Source organism: Engystomops pustulosus, chromosome 2 (assembly GCF_040894005.1).
Source record: "Engystomops pustulosus chromosome 2, aEngPut4.maternal, whole genome shotgun sequence".
NCBI lineage: Eukaryota > Metazoa > Chordata > Amphibia > Anura > Leptodactylidae > Engystomops > Engystomops pustulosus.
Window position 1 is genome coordinate 2,196,638 of NC_092412.1, and position 13,009 is coordinate 2,209,646.

The following is a 13,009-nucleotide window of genomic DNA, read 5'->3' on the forward strand; positions in this document are numbered from 1 at the left end:
TAAAATTGAATAAAATACACAAAACCCCCACATATTTGGTATCCCTGCATCCGTAACAATCTGCATAATAAAACAGAATTGTTATTGGACCTGCAAAATGAACCCCGTAAAAAACCTCAAAAACACTGCGAAAAAAAGATAATTTTCAATTAATACCCTTTAAAAATGCTCTAAAAAGTGATTTAAAAAAGTTAAGCACTCTAAAATAAAACCACTAAAAAGAACAAATATTCTCGCGAAAAATCAACCCCTAACCAGATTTGTAAGCTGAAAAATAAAAAAGTTATGCATATGAAAGTCAGTGATGCTAAAATTTACATTTTTGCCTAATTACTTCTTATTCAGTAAAATGGGAAATGTTTTTTTAAAAACCTATATAAATAAGGTCTTTTCGTAATCATGGAGACCCATAGAATAAAAATAATATACTATTTTTACGGGACGGTAAACGGCCAAAAAAAATTTACAAAAAAAGTTCCTAAAAATTGATGATTTTCATTTCCTCCACCAACAAAGAGTTAATAAAATCTCACCAATTAGCTATAGATGCCCCAAAATTATGTACCAGAAAAAAGCATCTCATGTGGCAAAAAAATAAGCCCCTATAGGTCAACAATAAAAAAACAAAAAAAATTCTAGCCTCTACAATGTGACATAGCAAATCTGCTCTGCATGGCGCCTCCTTCCCTCCTATGCTCCTCCCCCTGTTCTATGCTCCTTCCCTCCTATGCCCGGCCGTGCGCCCGTACAGCAGTTACCACCACATATAGGGGATCGGCACTCGGGAGAAATTGGGTATCAAACATTGTGGAGCCTTTTTTCATTTTATCCATTGCAAATGTTCCACCCAAAATGAATGTATTGTGAAAAAATATTACAATTTGTAGACCACACCTCCTTTTTGTTTTAACCCCTATAAAACACCTAAAGGGTTAACAAACTTCTTAAAAATGCTTTTTCATACGTTGAGGGGTGTAGTTTCCATAATGGGGTAATTTACAAGTCTTGCTATTATTTAGGCCTCTCAGTGTCAATTACAAGTTGAACCGCTCCATCTAAATATTAGTTTTGGTGATTTTCCCAAAAATTTGAAAAATGGCACCTAAATTCATAACATTCTAGTAAAATATGTGGAATATTAAAAAACCATCCAACATAAAGCAGAGACCCGGGAAATGTAAGTTATGAATTTATTTGGGAGCTATGACTATCTGCATCAAAAGTAGGGAATTTAGAACTTTGAAAACAAAGATTTTTTCCAAATTTTTTCCAAATTTAGTTTTTTTTTCATAACTAAACACAAAAGATTTCATCCAAGTTTTTAAACTAATTTGAAGTACAATGTGTCACGAGAAAACAATCTAAAAATCCCCTGGATATCTCATAGCGTTCCAAAGCTATAACCACTTATAGTGACACAGGCCAGATTTGAAAATTGGGGCCGGGTCCTTAAAGCCAAAAGAGGCGGAGTCCCGTAGGGGTTAAGATATTGCTTCCAGGTTCTGCTCACGTTACAGAACGGCCACCACCCAAATGACTACAATTATTATCTCTATAGCAAATTACAGAGAAACTGTCATCTACGACTTTTTATTCTCAGAACTTATTATATAGAAATGTTCTGCTATATAACACGTGTCTAACACTTTGTATATGGAATTTCCTATTATTTACATTGGATCTTCAGTATAATAACAGCATTTATAGGATCATGTATCTCCATGGTCCCTACAGTCTATGAGGTCCTCATTGCTTCCCGATGAGCCTCTGCCTGGTGTTCATCTCCGGAGTGACCAGGATGATGTAACACTTGGGGATGAAGATACAGCCCAGCAGCCCTGCACTAGAGGTCAGGATGGCAAATACCTCCACCGCCACCATGTATTTGCCCTTGGTGCTGAGGTATGCCGGGATGAAGGAGATCCACACACTGCAGACCAGCAGCATGCTGAATGTGATGAGCTGGGCCTCATTGTAGCTGGCCGGTAACTTCCTCACCAGGAAAGCCACAAGGAAACTGAATAAGGACAATAATCCCATGTAACCAATCAGAATGTAGAAAGCCACCGCAGAACCTTCATTACAGCGTAGTATCATCTTCTTACTGTCCGATTGCAGGTCATAGTCTGGAAATGGTGGAGAGGAGATCAGCCAGACCATGGATATGATGAGTTGTCCCACCGAGCAGAGGACAACTACACTGATGGACACACCAGACCCCACCCAATCTTTTAACTTGCTCCCAGGCCTGGTGGCCTTGAAGGCCAACACAACCAAGAAGGATTTAGCCAGAACACAAGATACAGACACTGTGAAAAAGATCCCAAAGACGGATTGTCTCAGCAAACAGGTAACTGCCATGGGACGTCCAATGAATAATAAGGAGCAGAGGAAGGAGAAGAGTAGAGACACCAGGAGGACATAGCTGATCTTCTGGTTATTGGCCTTCACTACCGGAGTCTGGTGATATTTCCAGAAGATCCCCAGCACAGCACAAGTCATCATACAAAGGATAATGGAGAGAAGAGCCAAACACATTCCCAGTCCATCATCATAGGAGAGGAATTCAGTGGTCTTCAGGAGGCAGGAAGTTCTCATCTCATTGGAGTAGTGATCTTCAGGACACTTCACACATTCATCTGCGTCTACAGTATACAAGAGTAAAGTTATGATCAAAATAATTTGAAACAGTAGAAATCTCAAATCTAGATAGCAGGAAAGTGCGATGGGCAGTTGGAGCTCTTGGAGCTCTTGGAGTTGGAGCTCTTGAGAGATCCAAGGCCTCATGTACATGAACGTGTGCTGGTCCAGGCCGTGACCTTCTCACCCCTCACCTCTCAATAGAGAGCAGAGCAGATGCCTCCGACATGCCCCATGTTTGACCAGCAGCTGCCCGGCAAGGTCGCAGTGCCACTTGACGCATACTGCCACATGTGATGCGGTGCCATAGACCAAATTTGCGGCAAGGTCACGGGTCTCATTATAGTCGTGTGCATGGGGCCTAAAGGTTATGTGTCTGATGTGATCATTACCCTATGAGGATACTTTGAGTAATAAGTGATCGCTCTTCTGCAGAATTTATTAAGACAAACTTCCAGAAATGTATTATTTTTGGCCTCCTTATCTCATGCCTTTGAGGTTTGAAACGGAGAGCTGTGGGAAGTTCTGTGCTTAGTGAATGGTTGCTGGGGGTCTCTGTGTTGAGGGTTTCAGTAGGTGATCCCCCTATCTACACAGACACATCTAGCTCCTCACCTGAGGTGTTGGAGATCTCCCCCTCAGAACATACGACACAACTGTAGCAACAAATGTGGAAGCTCTCAGTCCTCTTCCGGTATCCGGGTTCACAACTCTCACTACACGATGATCGAGGGATCTGGAATGATTGGAGAGATATGACATAACGGAATGGTTTGTTCATGGAATGTAAATGATAGTAGTGACAGATACCGGACACTTCACAACCGCACAACAACCGCACATACATATATACACATACCTCCCAACATTTGAGAAAAGGAAAGAGGGACAAAATGGTGGCACGCGTAGCGATCCCCCTAAGCCACACCCCCAATCACTCCCTGGCCATGCCCCAAATTTTAGCCATATTATAATAATAAAAGTAATTTCAATTAAAAAAAAAATGTTTATCCTGACTGGGATTTGAACCTAGAACCTGCAGTGTCCATGAACAATAATGACACAGCACCTCCATCTGCTGAGCTATGGTGCTCCAGTCTTCTTGCTCCAGCGTTCACGTCCCGGCCTCCTCACTAATTGGTGCTGGCCACCTGGCTGTCTGTAGAGGGCCAACTTCTTCCCTTGTGCCCTGCTTGATCTTTGTGCCTCATGCCTCTGAGAAAGCTGTGTTCCTGATGCCTTGTGGTCATGTTTTGAATTCCAATTGTGACCCTGGTTCTGTCCCTAACTATGCTCCTTTGCTGCTTGCCTTGACCTCCTGCTTTGCCTATCACATTGATCCTGTGCTTCCTGTCTCGACCTCTTGTCTGTCCCCGACCACAGTTTTGTACCTCACCTTGGTTGTCTCCGTGGACAAAGCCGTGCCTGTGGAGCGACCTGGTGGCACCACACCACAGAAAGTCCAACCCTCTTTACGGTGGTGCTCTGGTGAAAACCGGCTGCCACTTATATTCTGCTCCCAGGTGTCGGCTTACGTCATCGTTCGCGGTGGTCCAGCGGGACCACTACCCCTGGAGCCTGAAAGTGATGAGTCTCTGCTTGATATTTCTCATTTGCTCTCCTATAAGTGTTTTTTCTCCCACTCAGAGCCGGTAGCTTAGTCCATATGGACATACATCCACATAAATCAACGACTGTCTAACACAATTTATAAAATATTTTTAACTATCCCCCTATCTAGAAAGAAAGTTCTGTTGTTGGAAATACGCCATGTTTGAGGCTCATGTAAATGGAGAAAACTCCTAGAAGTAAAGAATATGGATTGTGGGTGGCCATAAGGTTGGGTTTACCGTGGGGTGTGTCCGTGTGACTCCTCTGATTGGTGGAGAGGTGTTATAAAAAAATGATGGGTCTGTTTTGTAAAGGGGGAATTTTAAATAAATAAGAAATAGTCAATGTTTTTGGTGACACTCTCATTGGTTAAAATTTGTTTGAGATTGACATTATTTAATATAAAGTTTTTAAAGCACAGGGAAAAGGCTTTAGAAAAATTAAATAGGTTTAAATAAGTGAAGAAACGTGAAAATAGGAGATTTTTTTATTCTTTTTATACATTTTATATGCCTTATGTTAGATTGATATGTAAGAATGTGGAATGGATGCTAAAGCTATGCCCCGGCTCGGGCAGCGTGTTTCTAGTATCAGGACATTTTTGTACATGTTATTTGCACAGTTTTTCAAGCTCTTTTGTGAGTATGGAGAAATAAATTACAATGAAATTGGGAATCTCAATGGTCTGCACTATGTGCCTGTCTCCATCCAGTTTTTCCGAGGACATCTGGAAATCACTGTCCTTTGCTTGTAACTGCACTGGAAGTCCAGTGTGACTTCTGTGTTCTGCCCCAATTGATATTTAGGCCTCCGATATCACATAAGAGTCTTGCCCACCCTAACTAGGGTGCTGGCTATAGAGATTTCTACTTAGCTCCCTGCCATTTTTGTGATTCTGATTTTTGTTTTCCTGGTATTCTGACTTTTGGCTTGTGTCCAGACTATTCTACTGTCGTCTGCTGTCTACTGGAAGGTGACTATACTTATCTGTTTCTACTGTCCTGTCTATTGCTCCATGTTTAGCCTTTTGGTGCAGAGAGGCATCGGGTATGAGTTGTCTTTTTACCACTAGGCTATGTAAGGCAATCAGGTAAAGCATTCTGGGTAGTAGGCTAAGCATTAGGGCCCAACGTGTTTGCTCCAGAGCATGCATTAGAGTATTATAATAAAGGATCCCAGCACTACTTGAAGATTTTTTGTAGGTGCAAAACACTTGTCTTTATTAGGTTCTTCTTGAAGCACAACATTAGAAAATTGTTACTGAACTCTGGGCCACCAGAGATGTCAGTCATAGACCATGAACAGTATAGCTGAAGCACACGGTTGTTGTACTGTTGAAGATGATGGTTACACTTTTAAGAAGAACCTAGTAAAGACAAATGTTCCTTCATTCTGCTGTGTTTTAGTAAGTTTGGGTGATTGTACGTGCAACTGCAAAGTGTTAATGGTGATTACCACTGACTGGGTGAGCTAAACAAATGTACGTCATGAGATCTGAACACTGGAGCAAAGGCAATGACATTAGACAAGGTAACTCACCCCGGTAAAGCTCTGGTGCCAGGAGATGTGACTGTCATTGATGACCAGCCGCTGGTCCTCAGGAGCTGAGAGGTTGTAGGTTCCCACATCAACAGCCTGGGCATCTTCTAAAGTAATGCGATTCTCCTCTGTAGAGTCACTAGACTTAATGAACCAGTTCTGGAGATCAAGATCTCTGGGGACCTCTCCTTCCTCATTAAAATAAATGTCATCCCCGGAGCCAGAACTAAAATGGAGCCTCTTCAGATATCTATTGAGCTGTAAAAACATCAAACACAACAGCAAATTGTAGACTTATACAGAGGAAGCCAGGAATCAACATAATATCAGGTGCCTTCAATCGTGAGGAAATCCCGCACCTTCATATAAAATGGGACATTATCAATGAGAAGGTCTTCATACACACATGTTCACAACTGTCTTATTCTCCAGGACAATATTCCTGAGACAACTAGGATTAATATAACTCATTCAGAGTACGCTCAGAATATACAGTAACTGGCATTGATGCACAACAGGGTCTCCGTCAAAGCATTGCAGAGGCAGCACCCGGAGCTTCCATAATGGGAGCACCATAGGTGCTGCAGCTCAGTGCCGCTACAGCTGGGGCTATAGTAGTCATAGAGTAAAGGGGAAGAAATGTAATGATTACTACGAATCCGAAGTTTACGGTGACTCATGGAAACAAATTTTTTTTCCACTTTATTAGCAAAATGGTCGCGAGTACAACGTGTTACATGGGGCAGAGAACTTTGGGAAGGAGAAAGGAACAGCCTTGATCACATGTGCATACCTATGAGCCAATCAGCGACCGGCAGGCTTATGTGATGTCACAGCCCTATAAAAACACATTTCCAATCTCGTCATTTTCACACTGCATGTGCTGCTTGTAGCATCCAGCTGCTTGTACTCAGTAGCTGATGGAGTGAATCATGACGAATCACGTTGAACACCAGGTATTTCCTGGCTGCAGAGAGCCTGTAGGGTGTTTAAATATGCAAAGGGAGCGTGGTTTGGTCTTCAGACAATGCTGTGTTTTAGTATGACATGCACATGACAGCCGCCGCTCTTAGAATCACTTCACTCTTCACTTCCATGTGCACTTACAGAGGCCAACTTCACCAAATAAGCGAAGCAGGAACGCAGCCTGACAAGGTAACGTCTGTGCCGGCTCGAAAGAACCGAGCTGAGGGCCAAGATCCCACTATAACAGCAAAGAGTGCACTCTTTTTACACTGACATCAGATGATTCCATAGATTATGACAGAACCTGTTCTGTTACACGCGGATACATGTAGAAACCCCCCAAAAGAGTGCAGAGGATGTCGGCAGTAATTCTGCATTGACGTCACTGATCATTTTCCCCTTCTTTTCATCTGTCAATGTCCTCTTTCAATCGGTCAATAATCCATCAGTATTGCTAAAGCCTAAAACAAACAGGAGTGGATCCAAAACAGAGATGAGCAGTAAATAGGATACTTGCATGTCCTGTGTGTTCTGTATCCACTCCTGCTTTTGGCTATCAATCCTGAGGCTTTTCATCCTTCTGGCAGATGAAATGAAGGGGAAAACCAAACATAGTGGCAACGTCATAGAGTGATGGAGGGTGAAATCAGCATTATGGAAATCACAGGGTGTTCCAGGGAGACAGCGGTCAGTTGGCAGCAGCATGCGTAGGCTGCAGAGTGGCACAATGGCAAATTATGGAGGTGGCGGAAACATGGTAGGCCACAATAGTGGAACAATTACAGGGTATGTTGGTGGCGGCAGCAGCAGCAGTAGGTCAGAGAGTGGCACAATGACAGAGTGTGGAAGTGGCTGCAGTAGCACAAGGTCAGAAAGTGGCACAATGACAAATTATGGAGGTGACAACAATATCGTAGGCCAGAGAGTGGCACAATGACAGAGTGTGGAGAGTGACAATTCCAGTCCCTGGTAAAGATGTAGGGAGGCAGATGGAGCTCCTCGTTAATATCCAAACTCATTTCTCAACGTTTGGAGGAGGTGTCATGGCTGATCTAATCTGATGCATAAGGCATTGGTATGTTCAAATCCTGGCCAATCGACACATGATTTATCTTGACAAAGGTCAGTCTCTCCACTTCTCTTCTGCAAACTCCGCAAGTCGCGGCCATGCATCAAGTTTGTCTGCTCTGTAGTCCAGAGGATCCTCTACGTGGGGTGGTAAAGTGCTGGCCAAGGCGGATACCCTCCTCACTAGGCGGGTGAAGGAAGTTGCTTAATAAGGAATCCAGACAAGCTGCTGCTGATGGAGCTGCTACTGTTCCTACCCCCCCCAGCTCCCCACAGCAGCCGTGGCAGTAGTACGTGAGCGATGACTGCCAAGAATCCCCTGGTCAGACCTGACAGAGGATGGACAATGGCGCACATAGGCAGCGGCCAACCGTGTGCACAATATTTCTCTATAGTATGCCAGTTGTTGCTTCCTCTCTGAAGCTGGAAAAAAGTCACCCATTTTGGACTGGTAGCAAGGGTCTAAGAGGGTGGAGAGCCAAAAGTCACACCTGTGCCGGATGTCTACTATCCGGCTGTCACTAGTTAGGCAAAGCAGTATGCTGCAGGTCATCTGTGCAAGTGACTTTGAGGGACTGCCGGCCTCCATCTACACTGTATACTGCCACAGTGCTTCTGGGTCATCTGCCTCGTCCTCTACCTCCTCCGGATGCTTCTGCTCTTCCTCTCCTGCCACCTGAGTAGAAAAACACTAATTTCACCAGACTCTGCTTGTGCTCCAATGTCCTCCTCCTCCAGTTCAACCCCCACCGGACTCATATGGCCATGAGATGTAGTCTCCACTTCTCCAGTGCCCTGACCAGACAGATTTTGCAGCATCTGTTCCAGGACATGAAGCAGTGGAATGATGTTATTCATCCCGCAGTCCTGGTGATTGACAAATAAGGTGGATTCTTCAAAGGACCTAAGCAAATAACAAGTGTCACGCATGAGCTGTCCGCGACGTCAAAGTTACAGAGGGTAGTAATTGAGCCAGTCCTTGAGCTTATCGGTTTCTTCCAAGGTGCACGGCAGCGCGGATGTGTGGAGCTGTAACTACGGCCAGGGCCAGTACATGTCCTTTACAGCCCACTGGGTGAAAGTGCTTCCCGCCCAGCCACACCAACAACTTGAACACGAGAGGCCGCTTTCTCCTCCACATTGTCAAACTGCTGCTTATGCGCCAGTATCCGCCTCCTCCTTTTCCTCCACCACCTCAGTCTCCACAAGTCCAAGTGCTGCTCCATCATACCACATGTGCAGGGCACAGCGGTGTCACGCAGTTCTACACCTGATTTGCCTGGGCATACAAAGTCACACAGAGGAGGAACTCCTCCGCGTCATGCAACAAGAAATCAATGTGTGGCTTTCTCAAGGACAACTAAAAATCGGAACCATGGTGACAGACAATGGAAGGAAAATGGTGTCCACGCTGCACCGAGGAGGGATGGTCCATGTGCCTGCATGGCGCACGTGTTCAATCTGGTTGTCAACAGATTCCTGAAGTCTTCCACCCATCTGCAAGACATTCTTAATATGGCCAGGAAACTGTGCATGCACTTCAGCCATTCTTTCAAAGCCAAGCACACCCCCCTCGAGTTTCAGCGGCAGAACGGCCTCCCCCGGTCTGATATGCAATGTTTCCACCTGTTGGAATTCCAGCAGCCATATGTTAGACCGCCTGTATGAACAGAAAAAAGCCATTGCTGCCACACTGCTGACTCAAGTCCACAGTAGTGACTTGCTGCCTGCCTCGCTGCCTGGTGCGCAAGCTGACACTCTCTTCTCCTGACGATGATGATGAATCTCTGGCTTCACCCGACTCCCAAGTGCGATCGGCTACATCATCCTCGATTTGTGTTTCCCTGTCACTGCTATTCTCCTCAATGGTCTCAGTATGCACAGCCTGCCTACTTGCAAGTGCATCATAACCTCCCGTGCCACTCTCCATATCTCTACTTTCCTGCCTACTGCACGAAGCAGCGGATGTCTGCCCCACCTCTTCACTGCCAAGCAGCTGCTCACTGTCCTCAAAGAGTTCCTCCTCACTGTATAGTGGCGCTGAGCCCAGACAACCTAGTAGATCTCTGGCAAAGGGAAATAAACAGGACAGAGGCCAGAGGACAGGTGAGGGCCGCTGACCTGCTCCTGGGCCATGCCAACTAAGGGTTGTTTCTGACGAACCCACAGACTCTTAGCTGGGGTTGTCAGATGTTATTTTGAGGAATTGGGTGATCTAGATGACACTAGTTCTGGCCTCAGAGAACCACCCCCGCCGCGACGTCCCCTTACTCTGCCTGCTCCACCTGCTACCTCTTGGTCTGACATAGTGGTTAATTAACTGGATTTGACACAAATTTCTTGATCAACTTTATCAACAAAAAACACTTGAAATTTGTGGTATACAGAACCCCAAAAATGGACAGACACTCTGGACTTTGAGAAAAAATCCCTCCCGCAGCTTCTGATAGACGCTCAGATAGACGCTAGAGATGGCACATACAGTGTGAAATGACAGGATTGCAAACTGCCGTCTGTTCTTATAGGGCTGTGACATCACATAAGCCTGCTGGTCGTTGATTGGCTCACAGGTCTGCACATGTGATCGAGGGTGTTCATTTCTCCTTCTCAGAGTTCTCTGCCCCATTTAACATGTTGTGCACGCGGCCATATTGCTAATAAAGCTGAAAAAAATGTATTTTTTCACATGAATCACTGTAAACTTTGGATTCGTGCAGAACCGAAGCTCTCCTGAAATTCTAAAGAAATTCCAATTCATTTGAATCGATTCGCCCATCTCTATCTATGTTATTGGAAACGTGTCATCATAAATTGGCTTAATAAACCACTAGCAATATGTTATCAAGCAGCTGAGCTGCTTCTAGATGATGTTTCTTTCATGGCTGGTTGTGGCGGCAGAAAATTAACTTAAAAGTGAAATGTGAATTTGTTTAGAATGCACACTGCACTGTAATGGATGGTGTGGCATCCAGGGACATCATTGATCAGATGTGCATGATGTCAATCATATGGGAGTTGGGGTTTAAAGGGAAGGGAGAGCTTGACTTCTGTGTTTAACTATCTGCCTCCCTGACTTTATTCATTCAACCTTCTCATCTCATTCAACATCTCATTTCAAAGTTGATTTTTTTTTGGATGATGCCAGGCTGTTCAACTTTTTGACTACACACTGGTAGTGATGTATTAGGTCAATATCTGCACCTAGTACAGACTTCACTACTCCTGATAAATGTGGCCCATGTGTGCAGGAAGCCTATGTCTGGAAGGGATTATATGCAACTTTATCCTGGCATTTGCTGAGGAGTAGAATGGTTACCCTGAAGCTGGTAATGTGGTCTGGTTTCTGGTTTTGTCCTGTGGTGAAACCAATGTAACAGAAGTGTGACAGGAGGGATGTGAGGAAGCCTAATCCTGAGAGTTAGATAACTACAACAGGTTGTGTATAGCAATGTTACGTTACTGCGTGGGGACTACTATAACCCGTTTACAACAACCATGAAGCTTCTTTGTTTCAGGGCGGTCCTGTAACCATAAAGCCTGTTGTACTCTTGTCACAGGAAGCAAAGATCTTCTGTTTCAAACAACATGCAACTTGGACATAAAAAGTAATGGAAAACCTTCCACGGCTGTAGAGGTCTCTCCGGGATGGAAGGGTCCATGATGATTCCATGGGATTTGTCCATCAGCATCTCATGAAGAGAATAGGCCACAATGTAGACGGCGGTGTAAATGCTGTGCACAATTCTGAAATTGACCACATCATAGAGATGAAGTGATACGGACTCCAACGTCTCATCACCAGAACAAAGATCAAGGGCCGGAACAGTCCCATTGATATTGGCCAACAAGGGATAACAACCAAACAAATCGATCCAAACGTCTTTTAATAGAGAGTCCTCTTTGTGACCATAGGGGGTCACGTTGTATATAAACTCCCTCAGGCCAGGGATGTTCCCCTTATGGAGGAGGAAGGTCAGCGACCCGTTTAGCACCTCTGAGGTGTATACTACTTCAGATAATTGAAAATAGGTCAGACCTGACAGAAAGATCCAGACTTTACCACATTTCATTACACATAAGTGAAGTATTACACTGCTCGTAAAGTAAACATCACTGTTGACAATCACAACTTTAGACAATGACGACTGGATTTTTTCTTCCACATTTTCTCTTTGCCTTTTATCAGACACAGTGTACATAAACTCCACACAACCTCCACTGCTCAGGATGAGATTCTTCAGGTCTCGGCTTCCCCTCTCGCTGCTGTCATCATCTGCACTCAAGATTCCCACCCAATTCCATCCAAAATGTCTCAATAATTGGACCACGGCCCGATGCTGATAATTCTGATTGGGAACCGTCCGGTAAACATGTGGAAATTGTACACGGTCTGTAAAGATGGGATCCATGGCCCCGTAGCTGATCTGGAGAGTAGAAAATCCAGATGTTATTATATGTGAGATCAATCACAATGCACATGGTGACACGCCCTGAATGCCAATGGGAAATTTTCTTTATTCTCGTACAATAAGAGCTGAATGGAGTCCACACGCTAACTGGACTACATTATCAGACTTATTTTGACCACAAATATAGGCTTTCTCTAAGGGCTGGGAAAAGCTGGGTTCAAACTAGTCTTCTTAACCAAGAAACCATCATTTGAGAAACATATTGTGGAGTTATGGAACAAAGGGGAAGGTCAGTCTATAGAAAATAAGAAACTACTTTCTCAAATGTCAAACTTATCTTCAGTAACATAAGGCCATGCATTATGTTTTGGGATTCCTGGGATCTTTATTACATCTATGATCTAGGATATTATATAAACATATGGTACATTCCCTCCTTTTCTAAATGTCTAAATGCATAAAATCTTAAAGGAAACCTACCACTTGACGTGGTAGGTGTAAGATGCATAAACCGAGCACCAGCTCAGGGGGAGCTGGTGCCAGTGCTTACTTCCATTAGTGCCCTAAACCGCTATATCACGGTTTAAACACTTCTTATTCTTTACAGCAGAAGGAGCTTCGGCGCACAAAGCGCGTGACCTTGCGAGTACCTACATAGGAAATGCCGGGGAGCTGCGCGTACGGTCACGCGCTTGGTGCGCAGAAGCTCCTTCTGCTGTAAAGAATAAAAAGTGTTTAAACCGTGATATAGCGGTTTAGGGCACTAATGGAAGTAA

General features: G+C 44.3%; 1 protein-coding gene across 1 annotated transcript; it reads right to left on the minus strand.

The window, feature by feature from the left end:
- Positions 1 to 1,746: 1,746 nt before the first annotated feature.
- LOC140116350 (vomeronasal type-2 receptor 26-like) lies at positions 1,747 to 12,233 on the minus strand. The gene is made up of 4 exons (XM_072132878.1): positions 11,442 to 12,233; positions 5,791 to 6,048; positions 3,256 to 3,376; positions 1,747 to 2,645 (listed from the first exon to the last, which is right to left on the minus strand). The coding sequence occupies exons 1-4, from the start codon at positions 12,231 to 12,233 to the stop codon at positions 1,747 to 1,749; spliced, it is 2,070 nt and encodes a 689-aa protein (XP_071988979.1).
- Between the last annotated feature and the right edge of the window lie 776 nt (positions 12,234 to 13,009).

Excerpts from the sequence above, each read along its gene's own strand:
- LOC140116350 (XM_072132878.1), bottom strand. The coding sequence starts at position 12,233 with ATGGATCCCATCTTTACAGACCGTGTACAATTTCCACATGTTTACCGG. Across the intron at positions 3,377-5,790 it reads GGCACCAGAGCTTTACCGGG|ATCCCTCGATCATCGTGTAG; the intron begins GTGAGTTACCTT and ends CAATCATTCCAG. Across the intron at positions 2,646-3,255 it reads GGAGATCTCCAACACCTCAG|ACGCAGATGAATGTGTGAAG; the intron begins GTGAGGAGCTAG and ends TGTATACTGTAG.